This window comes from Pyxicephalus adspersus, chromosome 8 (genome assembly GCF_032062135.1).
Source record: "Pyxicephalus adspersus chromosome 8, UCB_Pads_2.0, whole genome shotgun sequence".
Taxonomy (NCBI): Eukaryota; Metazoa; Chordata; class Amphibia; order Anura; family Pyxicephalidae; genus Pyxicephalus; species Pyxicephalus adspersus.
The window spans coordinates 22564822-22588318 of record NC_092865.1 but is presented as its reverse complement, the minus strand read 5'-3'; the positions used below and the strand labels follow the sequence as shown (position 1 = coordinate 22588318).

General features: G+C 37.7%; 1 protein-coding gene across 1 annotated transcript in view; it reads right to left on the bottom strand.

Annotated features, from left to right (window-relative positions):
• Positions 1-23497, bottom strand: part of RASAL2 (RAS protein activator like 2) — a gene marked incomplete in the record, with an annotated part of 192756 nt that overhangs the window by 48859 nt on the left and 120400 nt on the right. The window contains 1 exon segment of the mRNA XM_072419742.1: positions 4486-4592. Coding sequence (XP_072275843.1) covers positions 4486-4592 — 107 coding nt within the window.

Here is a 23497-nt window from a genome sequence, read left to right as displayed (position 1 = left end):
TTATGCTGTAAAAGATTTCTATAAGAAACTTTAACTACCATAAACACGTACTAATTTAGACCATCACATTACCATATTGCAGTAGATGACTAAAGATTATACGATCCTAAATCTAAACTCCAGGAGAGCAGCAAAATGCAAACTGAAATACATAAATGGGAATGGCTTTACCTAGCAGAGTATTTGTACTTATGTGATGCTTACAGCTCTGCCAAATATTATACTTTGGCCTCCCACTTCCAATGCAACAGCAATATAGCATGACCAACACAGCCAGCCTGCTAATTAGACAGTGATCTAGAAGTGGGATACTCATGAGCCATCACTCTGATCTCTCCTGTTGCCATGTCAGGATACTCATTGAAGCACAGAGACGTTTATGGTGCCAGTCCTCTTTTTTCCAGTCTTGTATTCCATACAGGCCATTGATAAATTAAATCACAAAATTACATCTACCTGAAAGTAAAGGAAAAGGCTCCCAATGACTGCAACAAATTAGAAATAAACTAGTAGCAAACACCTACTAAATGCAAAATATACAATATTTGATTTATTAGGAGGCAGATATAAAATAACTAGTTTGGTGGGCTAGAGGCTCTTTGTTTACTAAGGCACAGGTGTGCAATCTACTGAGACACTACATGGGGTTCCAAAACACATTTTTAGGGCACATGTTAATTATAAACGCATCCAATCTAATGGCTTATACTGAGAACCGGAATATCTAGCTTATATACTATTTTGTGTAAGAACTAATAAAGTAAATGAAAAAAAACATACATGAGTTTTAGTTTATATAATTGTGCAATCATGAATTCATCTCTTTGGTCATGTCTGCATGTCCAGCCACATCTTCCCCACTAGGTAGTCTGGGCACTTAGAGGGTGAAATCTGTGACTGCGGAAGACACAAGCACAGGCAGCTGGAACATCTCAGCAGGTTTTTCCTGACCTTCACTTTTGCTGACTGCGTTGGCTTTTGTTACACTTACCAGGACCAGAAGAGCTAGCGGCAGACGGCATTCCCTCACATCCAATTACACTCTCTGCTAGACAAAAGCAGCGCCTTGCTGCATCAGTATTAACACTAGCAGGAGCATTTCAACTGCACCTAATGTACAATCATAATGCTGTAGTGATTCTTAATCAGATTGGGCACTGACGGATATTACTCGCTCAGAGACCTGACGTCTTGCTCCCTCAATACTGCTGCTTAATAGAGCTAGTGTAGGCCTGCTTAACTCTTCCACATCCTGTATAAGTGTAGACTGTTCTCAATATACTGCCTTATCAGTGGTAAAAGAAACTATATTATTAAAATACATTTACATAACTATATGAATCTTGGTAGTAACACATTGGACTCCCTTTACCCTCAGAACTGTTGTGAATTCCTTGTGGAATAAAGTGTTGGAAACATTCTTCAGGGATTTTGTTCTATATTGACATGACGACAATACGAAGTTGCTGCAGATTGGCACATCCGTGATACAAATCCCTCGTTCTACCACATACTAAAGGAGCTCTATTGGTTTGAGATCTAGTGACTGTGGAGGCCTCTTGAATACAGTGAACTTACTGTCATGTTCAAAAACATTTTAAGAGTTTGCAATAATCTAATCTTTGTGACATAATGCTTTATCCTGCTACATGCAGCCATCAGTAGATGGGCACCCTGCAGTCAGGAAGCGATGGACATGATCAATATTATGATAGGCTGTGGCTTTTAAACAATGCTTAATCGGTACCAAATGTCCTGAAGTGTGCCAAGAAAATCCCTCACATCACTATACCACCACTACCAGACCGAACAAGGCAGAATGGATACATGATTCTGACTCTTTAATGTTGCAGACCCCAAAATCTGCCACTACAATCCGAAAGTCAGAGAAGAGATCCAAATCCTTCAGACTAGGCTGCGTTCTTCCGAAACTTTGTCCAATTTTGGTGAGCCTGTGTGAATTGTAGCCTTGGGTCCCTGTTCTTTCTGGCAGGAGTGGCACCCAGTGCAGTAGACAATCTGCTTCAAGGTTTGATGTTTTGTGCATTCAGAGATTGTCTTCTGCATTCCTCTGTTACAGGGAGAAGGTATTTGAGTTTTTATCAGTTTGAACAAGTCTGGTTACTCTCCTCTAACCTCTGGTAACAATAGGAGGTAACAGAACTGTTGCCCATTGGAGGTTTTACCTTTTTTGGACCATTCTCTGTAAACTCTAGAGATTATTGTGAAAATCCCAGCACATCAGCAGTTTCTGAAATACTCAGACCAGCCTGCCTGGTTGGTACCAGCAACAATGCCACATTCATAGTCACAAAAATTACTTTTCCTTCTAATTCTGGTGCTTGGAACGTAAACATGTCACCTGGCATCGAATTTATGTCATGTGATTGATTAGATATTTACGTTAACTGTTGAACATTTATACCTAATAATGGTATACAATACAAGTCCATGCATGAGAAATTATATAGACAGATACAAAAACATACATCAGTTTAAAGAATATAGTAGATAGCAAATTAAACAAGACCATTAAAGAGAATCTGTCACTGCTGAGAAATAGGGGAGGAGTTGTTGATGAGCAGAAGGTGTACACTTTGCAGCCATTATCTATGCTTCTCTTTTTGGTGAGTCATTGAACCACAAGTATCTGCACATTAAGTAAACCAACTGCAAATTTGCATATACTTTTTACAGTTCATTGGCTTTCCAAGCCTTGAACAAAGTTGACAGCACTGACCAATGGCAGTGTAGATCCTTGATAGCAATGTACAAACCCCACATATACCATTTGCCATTCCTTAAGCTAAAGATCAAAAAACTGAGAAATTTCTACTGCCCATTCAGGTAATAAAGACAAAACATTGCACAAAAACAAGAGAAACACTTAAATCTCATTTTCTTGTATGACCAACTGTTCCACATTTAAGACAAAGCTTGTTTAACAAGCAAGTGTATAGGGCAAGGATTATGTACAAAGTGTAACATTACAGAGCAACTGATAACATTTTAGTTCACAGCAGTCACACTGGTGAGAACAACTTTGAATAGCTGAAGGTTTACATTTTCTAAATATCTGAAATTCTCGATATCAAATATAGAATCCTAAGTATCTCAGTAAGGTCAGAAAATTTCATTTAGTTGATTTTACAAGTATCTGATTTGATTTTGAGACCTCTAAATCTATTATTTATTCAAATTTGGAGCATGTGCACATACCCTAAGCTTTATTACCTGAGAGACTGAGTATAAATATAGTCATGTGTGGTAGTACAACTGATTGATATAAATATTGACCTCCAATTATGATGGAATTATACATTTTTTAAATTAGACATTGTAGATACAGGTTTGCACAACTGCCAGCACTAGAAGAAATATAACTATGACTTCCTGTTTCCCCTCAGAGGGGAGAACAGCACTAAGGCAGAAGTTAACAAGCGCAACCCCTGTCGATGTTTTCCCCAGAAATGTTTTTTAAACTGGGTGGTCAAAATGTGGATGGGAAAAAATGTGACAAATTTAGCATTCACATGTGTTGCTGCCATAGGAATACAGTAACCCCTATAACTCTGTCAGTTTCCTACTGCCTCCCATACCTTGTTTCAACCATATAATGTACACCGTTAGTATGTCCCATTTTTCCATCTTTGGGTTATGTCCAAGGGCAGCACGGCCTTATCTGCATTCTGCATCTGGAGTTTGCAGGTTCCCTCCATGTTTGTGTGGGTTTCCTCCGTGTACTCCGGTTTCCTCCCACATTCCAAAAACATGCAGTTAGGTTGATTGGCTACCCCCCAAAATTGACCTTAGACTGTATTAAAAGAGATATGACTGAGCTAGAACTCACATTACATTGTGAGCCTCTTTGAGGGAAAGCTAGTGACATGACTATGGACTTTGTAATATCATATACGCTATATAAATAATATGCAATATTAATAAAAATTGTCCAGTGCGTCTTTATTGTGACCAAACTTATCAGTAACAGCCAAGTGGTTACTGAGAAGTGCCAGGTGGTGCAGCCTGCAAAAAGGGGCTATAGTGAACACCGCCCTAACTAAAATGATATAGAGGTAAAATATTATACTTATTAGGGATGAAACAGATTATACATATTAGGGATGTCAATGTCCCAGGAAATCTGGCATGCACAATGGACATAGGAAAGTGACATGAGATGTGGTTGTTTTACTTTTTGTGTTTCGGCAAACCTTATGTCAAACTGTCCAGGGCAAAAGCCCTTTGTTACACCTTTACACTCTAGCATGAAATTTAGTATTTCAACTTTTTTCCCTTTTCCTTGTATAGTCTAATGCTTTTTTTAATGTCTTCAAAGAAGTGTTCAAGTATGGATGTTAGATTGCTAAAGCTGAGAGAGACTTTGTGTGGATTAATGCTTTGTTTTAGATAATGCTAAATGAAAAAGGAACCTTTACTGTGTACACAAAAGACGTGGTGAATAAAAGAGTATTAATAACTTACAGAGACTTTAAATGGAGAGGTGTTGGCTGGGTCCATGGAGCTAGCCTTGTCTGATGTGCTGGTTCCGGATATACTTCTCCTTCGTGGCGACCTCTCAGCTGGAACTTCTGTACAGGTTAAAGAAAAAAAAATACCCGACATGAGACTGGAGAAAGGTCAGCAACAAAAAACACACAAAAAATAAAAATACTCTTCTCTATGCAGAACAAGCAGAGCAGCTTGTCAAAAAGTAATAACAAGCATCTTTTTGTTTAAGCTTTTTGTGAAAAGATAATTGCTCTTTAGATTTCACAGTTGGGCTCCTCTCAGCAGACAAAATAAAAAGATTGAACTCTGCAGACAGTGAAGCATACACATACCAAGCATATGTCTCTGGGAGCAGATTAGTAAACAGTAGAGCATGTTGAACAGGTGAATTCCATTGAGGAGACAGAATGCCTTACAAGATAAACCGACTGCTAGATATTGCATTGCAATTCACACATGACTTGGGCATGGATATAAATGCAGCATATTAAAAAGCACATTTAGATTTAATGCAGGACTGGATCATTCATGCAGAGTTCTGGAGCAAAGGAGCTTAATCAGGGAGCGATCATAAACTTTTAAAGAGCCTACAAAGGGCTCTGATGTCAAGCTCATTTAGTGCCCAGCTCCTAGGACTTGGCCAGTCCTGATTCCATGTGTTAAAAAAATAAATAAAAAAAAACATGGTGAGTGGTAAACATTAAAATGGGTATAAAAGTAAATTAAACCATGGTAATAAAAAACTCAAGAAGGTAAGCCTTGTTCAGCTTTTATACCTATTAGGACAAAAGCTAGTGCCCAAAAGCCTGGTCCTAAATGTGCACGTGCTACGACAAACATCCTGTGATGGTCAACCTACATGCTGCTACGGGTTGGCTGGTTTATAATACCTTCCTACTGTTCAGGACGAATGGAGGTATATTGAAATAACTATGCTTAAAGTAAAATGTCCCATCTTTATTGCAACAGAAGTACAGTACAGTATTAAACCAAATTTTAATCAACATCAGCACCTTATTTCTGGCTATAGTATAACATACAAGCTAGTACAGAAAATTATTTAAAAAAAATAAAAATAAAAAATCAGAAGTTTGCAGGAAAACACAGTTTACTATTGGAAAGCTAGTGCAACATTGTTTGTTGTTGGCTCCTTTAGATCACAAGCTATTGGCACTTGTTAAGTTAGGGAACATGTAACATTCCTATTAAAAGAGTTATGTTTAATAATTTTAATATTTCTATCTTTTCTAGAGTTCATGTGCATGTGGTTCTAATGACAGAGAAGACATAAAAAGTTAAGGGCAAAATTACATACATTTTAGTAACGGTAACACTGCTAATATTAATGAGGAAATTCGTCAACTGTGAAAAGTTTGAAAACACTAAGAATGTCTATGGGGTTTGTTTACTTGCAACAGAAGTCAAGTTTATTTTGAACAACCAATCACAAGCTAATGATCTTTTCCATCCCACATGGTTGTTTGCAAAGTGGACATGGGACTCCATAATCACTCCATAATCCATACCATCATATACTTTGTAAAGTATAAGTAAGGTAAACAATCTAAACCGTTTCAATAAATTCATCAGGTCTGTTCTGCTATGGGCCAACAAAGGGTTAAAAATCTAAATTGGAACAGGTGTATTACAAACCGAGAAAATAGGGGAGAAAAAAAAATTTGTCTGTACCTTTATCGCAAGTGCTACCCATCTCCACTTCAAAGCTTGGGCAGAGTCCAACTTCTGAGACGCAACCAAGAATCCCACACATGGATCTACATCCTATGCAGTACTGCACTGGCTTAGGCAATGCCGGAGAAAAGGCAGAGGCTATGCAGCCTGGCACAACCCGTTGTTCTCAGGGAACTGGCGCAGCGAAGACGAACAATCCTGGCCTTTTGGCCCATGGGATCCGTGCTACTTCCAATTCTGAAAGAAGCTGGATCTGATCCTGCCGCTTTTCCCCTCCCCTGGCAGTGTGCAGAGAGCAAGGAGATACACACCGCCGACTGCAGCTATTCAATCAATTGCCTCAACTGCACATCCTCATTAGATATCAAGCTATTTACAGATGCTGAAGCACTCTGGCGTTTAGTCGGGGAAAGTGTCATCATTGCATTTTAATCCATGCAAACAAGAAGCAGATATATATAGGAGCTGCTAACCTGTGCCAATGCAGAACTGACAATGCAGCCCAAAAAGGGTTAAATTGTCCAGAATCAAGCAAATCATACTCAAAGGATGTAAAGCAGCAACAAGATCCCAAGATATTAGCTATGTAATTGTTTAAAATCAATGCCAACAGAAAAGGCCTACACAGTAATTTAAAACACGAAACTTGGTTCAGAGGCTAAAAGAGGATAACTGATAGAAGGAAAATAACGAATAATTTTGCTTTTAATGGTCCAACATGTTCTTAAGTGCATATTTATGCACTTAAGTGTATAGAGGACAACAGAAGAAAAATTATAGAACAGCTAAAACAGGAATGAACCGTGCACAAAAACTTATAAATCAATGCAAAAAAAAAAAAAAAAGTTCAGTAACAAAAATCTTTTTGTTAAACTTTGTTACCATTATTGACATAATAATGCATCATCTAAATAAAATTTCAAATAAATGGAATTGAGACAAAGGTCTTGGAAAAAAAAAAATCCAAGATTCCTAAGAGAAGTTAAAGTAATTGACTTTCAGAACAGAGAAAAAAAATTAAAAGTTTTGGTCTGAGCAGGTTAGAGAATACCACAATGGTCCTATTTTCCCCCTTTAATATTCCAGGATAATTGCCTCCTCTGCAAGATTACAGCTCACTCAGCAGTCAGAGAAAGGATTGTTTGTTAACGTGTAGGTATGGCCACAGATTGTACGTTTGGAGCTTGGCACTGAAGCTCTTTCTCCTCCTCCATCATCATTAACATTGGACCTCTCTGTGTTCTTTTTCCAGCAGCAGTGGGAGAAACTGGGTTGGAGTCACCTTGCCGAGTAGCAGTGAGATTCCCCCAGTGTCATTGCTATGCTTTTTCCTCAAGATGTCAGATTTAAGTCGCACACTGTGGATCCTCTCTCATCCTCAGGGAAAGTTGTAGCAGTCAGTCAGTCAGACAAGCAAGCTGCAGGACTGTCAGTTAGTAAGCTTTTTCTTTCCTCTTCCAAAATGAGATGTCTCTCTTCCATCAGTCGTCTAGCCCCAGCATGCTACACACTACTGTTGCATTATCACCTGCTGCAAAATCAATGCAGCCCTCTTCTACATAATGGTTCCCATTTCATGATTTGTCATCGGCACTTAGTCCAGGGAAAGCATACCAATAAACAGAGATAAGATATAATAAAAAGGTTGCATTAAAGGCAGAGAGCCTGGCTTTTGCAGCACAGGAGGGAGCTGTAGCAAGGCTCACCTCCTGAAAATTCATTGCCAGCAACAATACACAAACAAAATTTTAGAGTAACCTAAACCCAGTGTCCGAGTCAGCAAATGAATGTGGGCAGGAGCAGAGATGGAAAAAAATCTCCACAAGATAAGTCACAGAAAAAGCCCAACCACAGATGCTCTGCAAAGTCGCTTATCTAGTTTGACTTCTGTAAGGGAATTTAGAATATTTTTATGCTTTGCTGGTGTGTAGTTATACACAACACACCGCCAATAAAAAGTGTTAACTAGCTAAGCAAGCTATCAGGGGAAACCAGAACATCTGTCTACTACAAAAAGGGTAAATCTGTCCAAGCCAATGATTACAAGAGACAGGGAGGCATTATTCATAAATCTTTGTTCCCACAATGGCTGTTTGACATTTACTAAGCCACTAAAACTATCACGCAAGGTGATCAAAGGATCTTGTAACAGATTTATTTGTAAAAGCTTTCATAGTCAGTGTTACATGTGTATTAGCTCTGATGACCAATTCTTGCTGCAATATGATAACAGAGAAAAGGTTCAAACAGGAAAACAAATGTATTTAGGTAAAAGGATTATATAGCAAATCAATATATAGATTCTCTTCACCTTCTGTCTATAGCAACATCAACCAATCAGATTTTCCATTTTAGCTTACAAAATCCAACTTAATCTCCACAGGCAAATTGAATTCAGATAATCAAGCTTAAGACCATGTTCAGACATACGGCAATGGAGACCGCTAACACAGCATTTTTAAAGAGAATAGAATGCAGAGCAAGCATTCTCTGTTTAGCATAAAGTTCGATGTCTGATTGGCTGAGCCTTTAAAAAAAAATAAATCAGTTTTTATGTGGATGTAAATTTAAGTCAAATGCGACAGCATCAATCCTTTGTTGTTCAGAAACTTTCAGCATTACCATAGCTATGACTCCACTGTAAGCTGCAGTGTCTGGCAGGGGTAGCACAAAACACAAATGAAGTTTAGTTAACAAGCTTTTTGGTTGGCTTTATAAGGCTCATTTTTGATAAAGAAAGAACTAAAAGTCCTGTTTTTTTTTTTTTTTTTTTCTTCTTACAGTAGTGGACATTTCTGTTCCCTCCCTGTTTTATAGACACATCAGAGAGTTAAAAGAAATCTCCCATTTTGGATTCACTATTGCCAAAATGGTGAATTTTCCCACCCAGGACAAATACAATATATAAAACTTGACAATACTTTATCAATCCTTCCCACTTTATCTAAAACAAAGGATTTCGCCAGAGATAAACGTAAAAAATCAAGGAATACGTATGTATCCGCAAGTTAGTGGCTTCTGAACTTGCGAATCATTTGCAACAAATATTCCTGTCTTTGTGACCCTGCTTAAATAACTGCAAAAAATCTGGTGGTCGGGGCAGGTATAGTATTTGCTGTGTGACAGAACCCATTACACTGAGGAACGCATTTTTTGTTGAGTTAGATCCCACACTTGTTTTTTTAGTAATTTTTGGGGTGGTGCATCCAGAAATGACCTCAGTTTTTTTGCCATCACATCCAGTTTTTATGATACAGGGTACCCTCCTTTTTTGTCATAAAACATACAAATTTTACATTCAGTGAAAAAAATAATGACATAACTTGAATGTACTGTTTATTTAAATTTCTTTTGTTCATATAAAGGATTTATTGTTACTCTGACATTTTTTTTTTACAGTAAAACATTTGAAAATTAATTGTGTAAGCGGTTAAGGTAAAGATTTACGTTTATAGCTTTTCCTGGAGTGTTCAGTGTTAGGACAATCCCGCCGGATGCTCCAACAATAGTCAGCCATCATCTGTACATCCCATCTACCCTGATACCGCCCTTCCATGACCTTCAAATCTTGGTGGAATCCTTCACCTTGCTCATCAGACTGCACCAAGGTTTTCCGGGAAGTTAGAAAGATGGATATGCAGAAAATGCACCTTGATGCTCATATTGCAACCAAGCATTTTGTAGCTCTCCAAGAGTTTCTGGACAATTTCTGTGTATTTATTTGCTCATGTGTTTCCAAGAAAGTCCTTGACAATGGCTTTGAATGATAACCAAGCAATCATTTCGACTTCCGACATTGTCCTGATGAAAAGTTCATGTTTGATGAGCTGCCGAATCTGTGCACCATCAAAGACACCTGCCTTTATTTTTTCAAATGACAGGCTAGGAAATGCCAAAATTAGGTACAAGTTGAGATTCAACCTCCAGACCTGAGGAGTGTTGGATTTTTAAAAATCCTGGATTTTTTTTTATACTTTTTTTTTATACCTCCACACACAGCCTTCCTCTCGCAGCATCACGGATATCTGGCACAGTTATAGGGAACAGGCAGCAGGGACGTTTAGCAAGCAAGATCTAACAGCTGTCCCTGCAGAACAGCACCATGAAAACATTAGTGGGCAAAAAGTGTACTGCAATCCCTGTATTGTGCATGTGATACGAAATTCATGCTGGGAAACTGAAGGATCCGGATTATTGATGGCCGGATTTTCGATTGTCAACCTGTACTTGAAACAATCTCCTTCAGTTGGCAAAAGCTTTAACAAACTGCTTCATCAGACCCATTTTCATGTTCAGAGGCAGAAATATAATATACTTTCATGTAGAATATTGGATCACCTGGTTTTAGGGCAAATCTTGGAGGCCAATTCCTTTCCACCCAATGCTTCTCACAAGCTCTGCTGTCCCACATGCACAGAAAACGGGGATACTTAGTGAATCCGCGTTGCTGCCCAAGAAGGAAGAATATCATTTTACGGTCAACACAGATGACCCAATTGTGTTGGTGATATTGCAACAACTCAATGACTCTCTTTATGCCTGCATATTCTTCACAAAGAGAAACTGAATGGTCAATTGGGACTGACCCAAATATATTGCCATTCTGAAGGAGGACACACTATAAGCTCCATTTTGAGCTATCGATGAATAGTCGCCATTCAGTTGAGTTATAGAATGGAATTCACAATTCCTCCATTAAACCAGTTATGCTATGGCAATACACAAAGCCACTGTCAGTTCTAAAGTACTGCAGAAATGCAATTTCTCTGGTTCGAAAGTACGATACCTTTGTTTCTTTTTCAAGTAAGTTTTTCTTGATGCTAGGAGTTCTGAAGCCTTCTTCGGTAGCCCCAAATCACTCAACTCATGCTGATCAAATCCCTTAAGAACAGAGCCCTCTTCAATTTCAAACTCTTCATCATTGTTGTCACCTAGTTCATCACCATAATGATGTTCTTCGAGAGAGGGTAGTGTAATGAAAACCGGTACTGGGATTTCATCTGAATGAGCCACTGGGCGTATAGCCGATGGTAGACTAGGATACTCTGTTACATTTATTTTTCTTGTTATTTCCTGAAGTTTTCACCATACAAAAGTAACAGTCACTGAAAATATCTCTTGGCTTTAGCCAAACTATAGGTATACCAAATGGCATCTTATCATGTGTTCCCTTTGTCCACATCCGTAAACCCTCGACACACTGTTTGCACACCTTATGAGGGGCCCAAGACTTATCTTGATCACCAAGTTTAACTTTGAAATATGCCAAATAGGATTGCTCTACAAATGTGCTGGTGTTCGCCCTTTGACTGGGAATGGTGAAACTGCCACAGATATAATACAAAATGAATCAGGGTTGTCTAGGCACTTACGACGAGATACAGCAGAGCCAGACATGATCTGAAAGAAAGGAAATACGTGTGTAAGTAGAAAAATAAGTTTTGCTGATTCACTACATAGAGCAGCACACATCCTCTGACCACACGGTCTTGCGTGTAAATGAATAGCCTATACAAATCCACGCTACAGTAATCGCAATAATATAAGCGGTAGAGAACAAAACTGAAGTGATAGAAGAAAACTAACTACACTTTCAGAATCAGCATACGTATTTTAGTGTAATTGAGCTTAAAAATTGAAGTCAACAAAAAATTTGTTCAAAATTGTTCCCCGGTGTTATATTTCCATTGAAGGCTGCAATGACATCATAATAATTCCAGCATTTGTTTACCATGACAAACTGGGAGTAACCAGACTCTCTATGTACACAAAATAGGAGTCAAAAGTACAAATGACACATCACCTGGATAAACATACATGAAAAGAACATTTACAAAGTTGCTTTTTCTCCGACTCTGACCTTAACCAATATAAAAATTAGACTTTACCAAACATTCATCTTCTATCTAGCCAACTGGAGTCTACTAATAGCTGACTAAAGCAAACTGTGTTTTAGAACAATTTAGAAGGTCCATTTATCCTAGCAATCAAGAACACATTACACACAAAAAAATGAGAATAAAGCAGACCGGCAAACCTGCCATATAGGCAACATAGCAACAAGAGGGCATATTAGACATCTGACGGTGGTGTCCATAGTAGCCACCCTACAGACATGTTTGAATGCAGATATTACAGATGGTATTTCACATTTAAAGGTAATCTATAAACAAAACTATATTTGAGCATTTACATGGAGGACAGCAAGCTGAAGGACATCGAAGGACATCATAGGACACCTGTATTGATGCTAGATTCTTATCGGAGATGACGACAAAGGAAAATCTAGGAAACCTGAAGGACATTCTAACTTCTCCCTATTCTAAAAGAAATTTTTTGCTACAGATCCACATAATGTGATTGGCTGGACTATTTATCATATAAATCTGCAAAGAATAGTAAGTCAGGATTAGAGGTAATTCTTGCAAGAGTAGTTGTTGTACATACTCAAATATAAACCAAGACTTTTTTTTATCCCATTAAAAAAGAATCTTGGGTCAACATCAGTAGATGTTGCTTGTCTTCATGTATAGCTTATAACAAACCCTTGCCATCTGAAAGAGAGTTTGTTACATACTTTACACAGTACAGTCTACAAAATATAATGTAAGAACAAGTGACCAATTATAACCAAATCAAAAGGACAAAATACCTCACCTTTAAAAAGGGGGACAAAATAACAGACCAAACCTTTGCGACTTTAAGGTTTATACTCAAGCAAATGTATTTTTTTTTTATAGTAAGTAGGTATTTTGGTTTATCGGTATGAATATTCAGGATTTTTTTTATTTTTCGGTTCTTCTTTTATTTATTACAACACTGGGACTTATTTATTACAACACTGGTTAGAAAATAAAAAAAGGGTAAGCTAAGGAAAATAACTACAATAGAACAGTGAAAAGCAATGTTCTCACAAAGAAAGTTCCCTTTGAAGGGAAAAAAAATTCAAATCAATAAAAAAAAAGGATAAATTAGCAGAATAGAAAACCAGTCACAAGTTTATATTTAATGTATCCATTAGAGAAGAAAAAAGTGTGAAAGCATTAAGGAGGCCAATGTGTAGAGGTCTTAGTAGATTGAAAATGGCTCAAGTCAGTAAGGTCACTGAACATGTTGTGTTACAATATTTATGTTCTCCAGTGCATCAAGAAATCAATGCAAAACCCTTGTCTACCTTTAAAGCCTCAAGCAGTTACTGGATGTAATCGGTATTGTAAAATCAGGTCTTATTTGATAAAAAATGGCTTCTGCACCTGACATTTTTAGGTCGCTTGCTACAATTCTTTTTTTATTGAATAAAATACATTTAGACATATGTATCAAATTTTTTGTCTTGGTCTACAGTAGAGGTTCTTGGTAGAAAAAGCATCACAAGGCCTAGGTCCTGGAAACCTATTAGCAATTGTAGCAGCCTGCCTGTGCTGACCACGATCATGACCTGCAAGGATATTATTATTATTATTATTAAACAGGATTTATCTAGCGCCAACATATTACGTAGCTGTACTTTAAACAGGGGTTGCAAATTACAGACAGATACAGACAGTGACACAGGAGGAGGAGAGGACTCTGCCCAGAAGAGCTTACAATCTAGGAGGCGACGGAACTCTCACACAATAGGATAAGAATTAACCCATTCACCTTATATTCCAGTATTAAGGGTAATTTGGATTGCCCACCATGGGTTAAATTCCATGTTTTCCTCTACTCCTGTTCTATGCTGCAGTTGTTGCAGTAACATTTTTCTCTTGCAAACTACTTACATAGTTATACATATCCTCAAATATAAATCTGGAGTCCCTGGAGTGTGTTTTAGATGTCTAATTTCTAGAGGCTTCTAATAAATATTCAATGCTAACATCACAGAGCAGTTTAATAGATGTAATTATTTGTGATTAAAGTCTCAGGATATAGAAGTGAACAGAGAATCACGCTTCCCAAGGAGCTGCAGGAAATGATATTTCCGCCTCGGAGGTGATGTTCTGACAGATGCAGATGGCAGTGGCTGTGCGGGAATAGCAACACTTCACTTCAATCTCTTAGAACTTTATTAAAATGGACATATCATACCTGCATAAAATCTTTTAATAATCAAACCTAGTTTTGTTAGAGAGACGCACACTTTGTGGCTGCAAAATATTTACAGTGAACACCAAATAGGTTCAAATCGTTTACACAAAACTAGGTTATGCACACATTTTTTTCTTCATTCGAAGGAATAACTCTGAATAATAAGAACGATAAGAAGAAGTAATAATAATAAATGATAAGGAATAATAAGAAAGAATAGAACTGTAGACAGTTCTACATTGTGTGCAATTGTCCAGAGACTACAAAAGCAGGACAATGTCCAAGATAGCCTAATGTCCTGGTATAGCCAAAGGCCAATGTCAAACCAAACAATGTTCTGTATGTACAGCCTGATGCTGGCTGAGCATAATATCGAAAGATTTGACTACATGGTGCCATTGGCAGTATATTGACAAAACAAAATTATAATAGGTATCTAGGCCACAGTTATAAAAATCATTTTTCCCTGTATCTGTGTGACTTAAACTACTAAAAGCTGCTAACAGACTTCTATCTTCCAGGAGGAAGGAAAAGCTGTTAAGTATTATTAAAAACAAATGGTCATGTCCCCACAGCTCTATCAGTCATAATAGCTCTGTGAATCAATACAGGTTTAGCCATGTTCCACAGGAAAAAACATTGACATTTTTAACTTATACATTATGCCTGTCAGACTCTGTCATCCCATGTAACATTTCTATGTTAATACTGCATAGGAAAGGGTAAAAACAATGTTAGTTCTACTGCTAAATCAAGCTGTTGCTTTGTTACAGGCACCACCAATACCTTCATATATTGACATTTCTGGGATACTTTATGCCTTTATTTCTCAGTGACTTCTTTTTTTTTTAGCATAGATGAAAGAGATACTCCTACACATGGGGAAAGAAAACTAGAGCTCCACCTGCTGTCCTAAAAAGCAACAGATAATAAAAGACAATATTTTTACATTGATGAGTTTTAAAAGTAAAGGCAATACGGCTCATTAGAAATGTGATCACAATGCCCAGTGTACACGGTGATTGTATTAGCAGAAAATATTTATACAGATAAACCCTAGTTATAGTAATCCTGTATAGTAATGAACAAGTTTGATGCCAGGCTGCCGAGGATCTAGGCATTACATTGTGGGATGCAATACTCTCATCAAAGATGGATGATTTAGGGTTGGAGGCTCTGGTTGGCACTACAATGACATATCATAAAACAACAGGTATCTGCTAACATGTGTTGCTCTAAGCTCTGTGCTACTATAGTTGAATATATTTATCTTGTCCCAGGTTTGCTCTAACTTTCAATAACGAGCAATCAAAGAATAAATACAGCAACAAAGTGTTCTAACATGCTGCATTGCAGTGAAACCATGCCATCAACTTCTAAAAAGAGGTATCATGACAATGACTACATTATCACATATGGGATGGTGAAGCTCACATCTATAAAAATCTGTTTTAACAGCTCCAGAAACCTGCGAGTTCACTATGCTAGGATGAGCTGCTATGACGATTCTAACTTTTAAAAACCCAAGCATAATTATAAGGAAAGAAAATGGATAATTATCAGGTTGGTTTTAAGAGGGGGGTGGGGGGTATTTTAGGTATAGTTGGCCTCCTAATTTTCTTGGATACTAGAATTAAAATCCTAAAATTCACAATAACTAGTTATCAGGATGGGAGGTTATAGATATCTTTTTTTACCTCCATGTGGTAAAATTAAATAAAGAAAACTAATGCTGCTGAGACTAATGGCTGGGAAACGGGAAAATAAGAAATGTTTGTTCTTGAGTTTAGTTACACTTTAAAGGTCCAGTGCAACCAAAAACAAAAACTGTACTTTATGGAGAATCAATTAACTTTTTTTTCTACAACTTGGCATTTTATTAGCTGCCATTGTCTGCAACAGGAGGCAGAAAAATGATTGGCAGTGGGTTTCTATGAGATTACTAGACAGCATGTGCACTGTGTGTTAGAAAATATTACTTCCTGCAGTGCTACATTTGGTCTAAACACCTTCTGTTCTGATAATCTTTTCTACTGAAATCAGTTTTTGAAAATTCCTTTTAATTATGTGTACTTATGCCAAAAGGCATCCTTACTGTGTTTACAGGATTATGTCTGCTGACGTACGCAAGTCTTAACCATTCTAATAAAATTTGGAATCACAGAAGGAAAGAGAAAATGTCTTTGCTGTGTGCAGTGGCCAATAATACTAAAGCTGACATTTATCTGGTGCAAAACAGAAGATGAAACCAGATATCTGAACGGTTTCTATGAATGAACTTGTTCAAAAATTGTTAATCATGTGAAATGGAAGTCACTTGATTGGAAAACCTTTTACCCTTTTTTTAAACTTTCTTCTATATTGGGCCTGATTTATTGAAGCTCTCCAAGACTGCAGAAAACTATCATGGAAACCTAGGTGATCCAGCAAACTTGAATACACTGCTATAAATATTACATGTTTTTGTGCTGAACTGGATCCATTGAAGATTTGCTGGATCACACAGGTTCTCCCATGATAGTCTCTCTTCCAATATGCAGAGTTAATGTCATTGTGGTCTTCTTCACCCTCACTTCACTAGTTTATAAACCACTCACTCAGGAGAAGCACAAATCAAGTGTAAAGCACCAGAACAAGGGTCCTAAACCCAGTCATTGAGGGCCACACACAGGCCAGGTTTTGGTATATAGAGTCATTTTCTGACTTTTTAAACAATGGCTTTTTGTTCATTTATTGCTGTCAAACAGAGAAACATTACCAGTGTGCGTGAATCCTGGCCCTTTTGGGCTGGTTAAGGATACTGCACTATAGATTAAAGGAAGGATGACAACCCTGTAGTTTACACCTTTAAAAACAATATAGCAATGTTGACTCCCAATTTTCCATAATGGCAGCTTTACTTTAAAGGATAAGTGCCCTTTATAAACAAAGTGCACTTATCCCTTAAGTGAGATAATGTTTGGTAAACAGAACTGCAGAGTATAGCAAGCTAAAGCTGAAGTAACAAAATAAATTGCCTAATTACTGCTGCCTATGTAATAGAAAAACCTTGAAAGTATAATCATTTTTACAGTAAATAAAGCTTAAAGAAAACCAAAGTTGGAACAATGCAAGGATCCCAATTCTTTTAGATTATTACACTAGTTTACTTTTGGAAGAGTTTGTTTAGCCTTCTTTTTTAGCTTTACCTGAATGTAACCTTTCAGCAAGGGTCAGAATTTGCTATTTGAATAGTCTCCTAGGTACTGCACTGTCACCTGTCTAACTTCACAATCAGCGTTTTCTAGCTCCCAGGAGTTCTTAGCACTGTCATGGAACACAATTAAGCACCTAACAAAAATGTCAATGAAGATCACTGTTATCTATCTATCCATCTATCTACCTTATTTCCTAATAAGACCTACCCCGAAAATAAGCCCTAGCACGATTTTTCTGTATTTTTGAGGATGCTCAAAATATAAGCCCTACCCCGAAAATAAGCTACAATATATAATACAAGGACAAGAGGTGCTCATTTATGGAAAGCTCTATTGCTAGACATGAGAAATTGGGGCCAATGGTTCTAAAGGAAATGGCGCCACAAGAAATTCAAGATGAAATTCAGGGTTTGGAAAGTTAGGATAATGTTTCAGAAAATGATGATGACATGATTGTATTTGAATAAATGTTGATTTTTTTGTTCAAGACATGTTCATTGTTGTTCATGAAAAAATAAGACATCCCCTGAAAAAATCCCTTATTTTGGGGAAACAGGGTATCTATCACCAACACTATCTGTGAGGTCTATGTGTGAGGTCAGACAGCTTGGAGAGGATAGCTGGGTAACCTGTCTCTCTTCATCCCCAGCTATCAATCAGGATTCTTGAAAGCAGCTGGATAAGAAGAATAATAATCACTCTATTAAGTGTACGAAATAAAAACACATTTCAGCAGACTGCAGCTCCCCTTCTTCAAGGCTTTGAAAGACTATGGGCACTGCAGCCTGTGTTCTAAAATGAGAATAGTATTCCAGAGTTTCTTCTGTATATGATAATGGTGCTTCAAAAATTTTCAAGAGTTTACATTCATGCATGGTCCTTCCCGACCACCTCCACAGTTTTCACATGCTTGAAGCGATCTACATTTCCAGGATCCTCTAAAATCTATCCAGAACTCAACTTTATACTACATAGATGTCAAACATAAGCATCAGGCAAAGTAGGAAGGTTAAAAAAAAAGTGCACAACGATAGAAGCTTAAAAAAAGAAAGTTTGGACAAATTAAGACATTAAGACTGAATACTCATCAACACCATGGACAAAGCTATGATCAATTCTGTAATTGTCACTGTAATGGTCAAACATCACAAAATATGTTCCTGAAATATTTACATTAAGATTAGGATTAAGAAAATGCAAAGATTATCAGGGTGGATTGCAAGACATGCTAGGACCTTTAGTTCCTCAGAGGCTGCTGGGTGGTAGATTCCATGCCTGAGTTAGACACACAGTATTAAAAACACAAAGATTTTGTCAAGTATGTCTGTGTGGAAACACCTAAAAGCTACAAAGCAGTCACTAATGGGTCACACTCCCTGATCTTTACTATCCCACCCATCCAATACAAACATGCAATTAAATACAAACATTTATAAATAATTAACCCCTTTGACACTAAAATACCATTTTACCACTTTACCATGAACATACAATAAATATTATTCCAGGTGTTAGTTAATTATTCCCACAAAAAAAAATAAGGAAAAAATATAAAGTGTAAAAAGTTTAAACTCTGAATTTACAAAGCACATGTAAAAACAACAAACAACAACATGCTATAAAGTCATCAAGAGACATACACATCATGGAAAACCAAAGTGAAGTAAAAACAACCATTGTTTCAGCTCTGAGACCCTACCGAGAAATGACAGAAGACTCCTCTCCTCTTCAGTGCTGCTGTCCAGCCACTCTCCATCGCCAGGAGATAGAAAACTCATGTTTGCAGCTGAAAACTTCCCCACGTGGTGCACAGTCCTATACTCCTGACCTCAGAATGAGCAGGACACTCCAGTTCTTTAGATCAGACGGAAAAGAACTGTATTGTAATGCAAAGTCTATGAATCTCGCTGCATTCCAGCTAGATCAATAGGGCTAGGCCTTGTTTAAAAGCTCTGTGATGCAGAAAGGATTGATGGCACATCAGGGGGTAAATGGGATTGTGAATGAGGCGAGGCCACAGATTTTTTCTTCTTCTCATCCAACAAGACAGAAATGTAAAGGAAAAGAAATGCAGTTTTGTGAACTCAATGAGTATATTGATAAATGTTCCCATTCATCAAGCCTAAAAATGCTAGGTCAACTATTTCCATGCAAGTGCTACCAGCTGCCACCAGAAGCATCAGCAGCACAATTCTCTCTGTGCAGCCTGTAATGGGCTGGAGCATCCTCCCTTGTAACGCTCCTTCCCCTTCTACACAGGCAGGTTCATCAATCTCTGATTAGGAAGCACTGGAAGATCCTTTCCTCCCTCCTTTTCCCAAGCCCGATTTCCACCCGCTACCTAGTGTGTGACGGCGGCATTGATCGGCATTAATGGAATAGGCAGTTAAGAGCCAAAAGCGACATTATGGGCTATTCCAGGGCTCTCTCAGTAGAAAGGAAATAAACTGTACTGGTTGAATGCCCAGCCTGGCTTCCGGTCCTTATGCCCTGTGGGAGTAGTAGGCAGGGGGTTGCTAGTAAGAGAGGATATACACAGTCCTGTGCTCAGCCTGTTCTGCACAGCACTGGAGCTAATCAAGGACCAAAAAAACCTATTTCTGTTGTGTGATAACAGCCCAGCCTCTTTCTTTCCAGATGAGAACACTTCTTAACTTCAATGAGGAGATGACAGTGTATGCCTGGCACATAGCTCTGTAATGCAGTAGCAAGTGTTTATAGCAATACTTGTCTTGAAGACAACAGATCATTACAATGCTCCCTAAAAACTCATATAAAGTATATAATATATAGCATTAAATTTACCAGCAAAACATAATATTGATGTGTCTTGTCACTTTGTTTCTGCGCATTTTGTTTTACAAATAGAAAGCCCACTGCCCTGACAGTGCTACCATCTTTAAAAATAAAGATTTGGTCATGTTAAAAAAATAAATAAATACCTTGCTCTGTCCCCAGATTCCCGGGTAAGAAGGTGGTGTCCCCTGTATGCGATATCTGCTTTTTTATGTGTTGGAATGAAGCCATAGGACATAAGGCAAATTGGCTTGTTCAGGTGTTGGGATTTTTTGGACAATGCTGCCTAACACTATTGGTGTGAATGGGTTCCTACTAATAGACTTGATTACCCTTGTTCTGAGAGGAACTCTTTTCAGAATATTAACACATTGCTAAGGTTTTTACACTAGGCTGATCACATTCTCACATCTAAAATAAAAGTCTTAAAATGATAAAAGTTTTCTATTATCAATCAGCAGTTTAACTTTTTGGTTAACTTTCATTGAAAAGTTATATACTAATATCAAGAATGTACCTTGCCTCCCTATAAGGTATAAAAGACACAAATGAATTTGGCCCTGCAATCATTAACACATTATTAAATGCATTTTTGGCATTTAATAATGTGGCTGGAAGCAAATGACCGTACTGTCAGATCTGTTTGGGCGATGATCGTTCGCTATTCATTGTGTGTACGGTGGTTCAGTGATCGTGGCTGGTTCTCCAATAACACTTTCTCCTTAACACGTCACTTCCTGCATCGTTCAAACGATGGTATCTAGCGTGTGTACATTATTGGTGGATTATATTTGAATGATTGTAATGTCACAGTATGTACAGAATTGTGCACAATACGATCGTTCAAAATAATCGTGCATAATCGTTGGTTGAACGTTTTCTAACGACAATAATTGCACGTCTGTACCTAGCTTTAACCTACTAGTATCATATTTGTACCAAACAAACTGTAAATCTACAAAACACAGAGCAGTGATTGCAGTTCTTCTAAAGTACCTTGGGTACGGAAATCTTGTGACAATCTAAACTAAATTTTGACACTTCAGACATGGCCAAACTATAGGATGACTTTACTAGCCAATAGAAAGGTCGTAGGAAGGAGTTCCCAGTTGCAAACACTACACGGAACGATCAAAACTTGCATATTACAAACACTTGCATATGGGCAGCACAGAGGTTAGTGCTCTGGCATTTGCAGCGCTAGGTCACTGGTTCGAATCCCAGCTAGGACACTATCTGCATGTTGATGAGTTTATAGGTTCTCATGGTGTTTGCGTGGGTTTCCAAAAAAAACATGCAGTTAGGTTAATTGGCTTCCCCCAAAAATTAGCCTTAGACTGTATTAAATACATATGACTATGGCAGGGACATTAGGTTGTGATCCCCTTGGAGGGTCAACTATTACCATGACTATGGACTTTGTACAGTGCTGTGTAATATGATGGGGCTATATAAATACTGTGTAATAATAATAAAATTACAGTACCTTTGACATTTTGACATTCCCAGAATACATCCCTAATTTTTTTAGCCAATCTCATCTGCCGTCACCGGTCTGACATAGGAAAAATTTGCCAGGTTCACAAAATTCCTGCTGCATAGTTAAGTTGAAAGAAAAACAGTCCAAGTTCAGCTACTAGGGAAATAAACATATCCCATAAAAAAACCCTATAGACATCCATCCAGAGGAAGGCAAAAAAAAAACCCTTGTTCAATTTTCTCCAACAGGGGAAAAACATTTCTTCCTGATCCTGTGAGGCAATCAGATGTTCCTGGATCAACAATCTCTGCATCATTCAATTTCCAAGTTAAAAAAAAAAAAAAACTCGATTTTTGGTCATCTTAAATGGGCTGGGATGGCATTCATCCAGTCCATGCAGTCCCAGTACGCAAGTACGTTTTATTGCAAAAGGGGCATTGTCAATCCCTTGCAATAAAGCCTTGCCTGGTCACAACTTTTTGAGGTGGAACTTTAGTTCAGCATTAAAGCATCCTTTAAACTTTTACAAATGTGTTCCAAAGCCAGTAGCTACAAGAATGTCCTAACCTCTCCTAACCAAAACCTTTTTTCAGGTACTGGGAAGGGTTAGTTTTATAAAGACGGCCCTTGCAGGTCTTCACCTTCACATCCTATATAGAATTCTATATATCTTTTGAGTTTGACAATACAAGTATATTCAATGACTATTTTAATGAACTCTGGCCTGATTTCACATTGGCATACTTTGGTATAAAAATTAAACAGACAAAAATATCAGGTTAAAAAAAATGAGTCTCTCATTTGTAAAGTATTTGGAAAATATGTCTGCAATGGTTTTTTGTTGCTTCATTAAAAAATAATAAAAAAAAATACCAAGGAAAGCCAATTGGTTATTTGCTACACAGAAGCTGGGTATATGGTATGAAACTTTTTAAACTGACATTCTGACGCGAGCAGACATTACGTAAAATACATCTCTAAGATATTTGTCCCTGAAGCAATTACAAGGACTCCTTCACTTCCAAATTGTTGTGAAGAGTTTGGAACTTGGCTATGCAGTTATGTCCTTCGGGCTTTGTCAGCTCATGTCTAAAGTTAATACAAAATAAATGGCTTGGGGAATCCAGAGTGGCAGGATATAGACACCTATTGTAAGAAGCTTCATGGACAATATAGATACAACACACCGGAATGTGTCATTGTTATAGGGATATTTAATTGTTTCCACTGGCAGATAGTTACGTGGAAAGGTTTATGTAATTCTTAAAGCAACCCTATCACTATATAAAAGTAACTGAATCAAGACATATCTGTAATAAGTCAGTAAATATTTACCTTTTCAATTGACCACCCTGAGAAATTCTCCACTTAACTCTGCAGGGAAAATGACACCTCCGGGAGTGTCAATTTCCTGAGTTCCCCCTGCTGAACACCAGGTCATTCTGCATTCACTTGGAGATCAACAGAAGAACCAGTAAGAGATGTGGGGGGGGAAACAGTAGATGGACTCTCCCAAGCCTGATGTAGGAATGTGTCATGTTGCTTGCTTTTATCACACTCTGTGCTGCCAACCTTAAAATATTTGACTACTAGACTTCAAAGCTTTCCATACACAGGAAAAAAAAAACACCATGGTGCAAATTTTAATGGCATAATTGTGGAACAATCTCACTGAATATCAAAGAAAACTATTATAACATCATAGGGCATGCCAAATACCGGTTTAGGTCCTCTTCAACTGAACTATTAA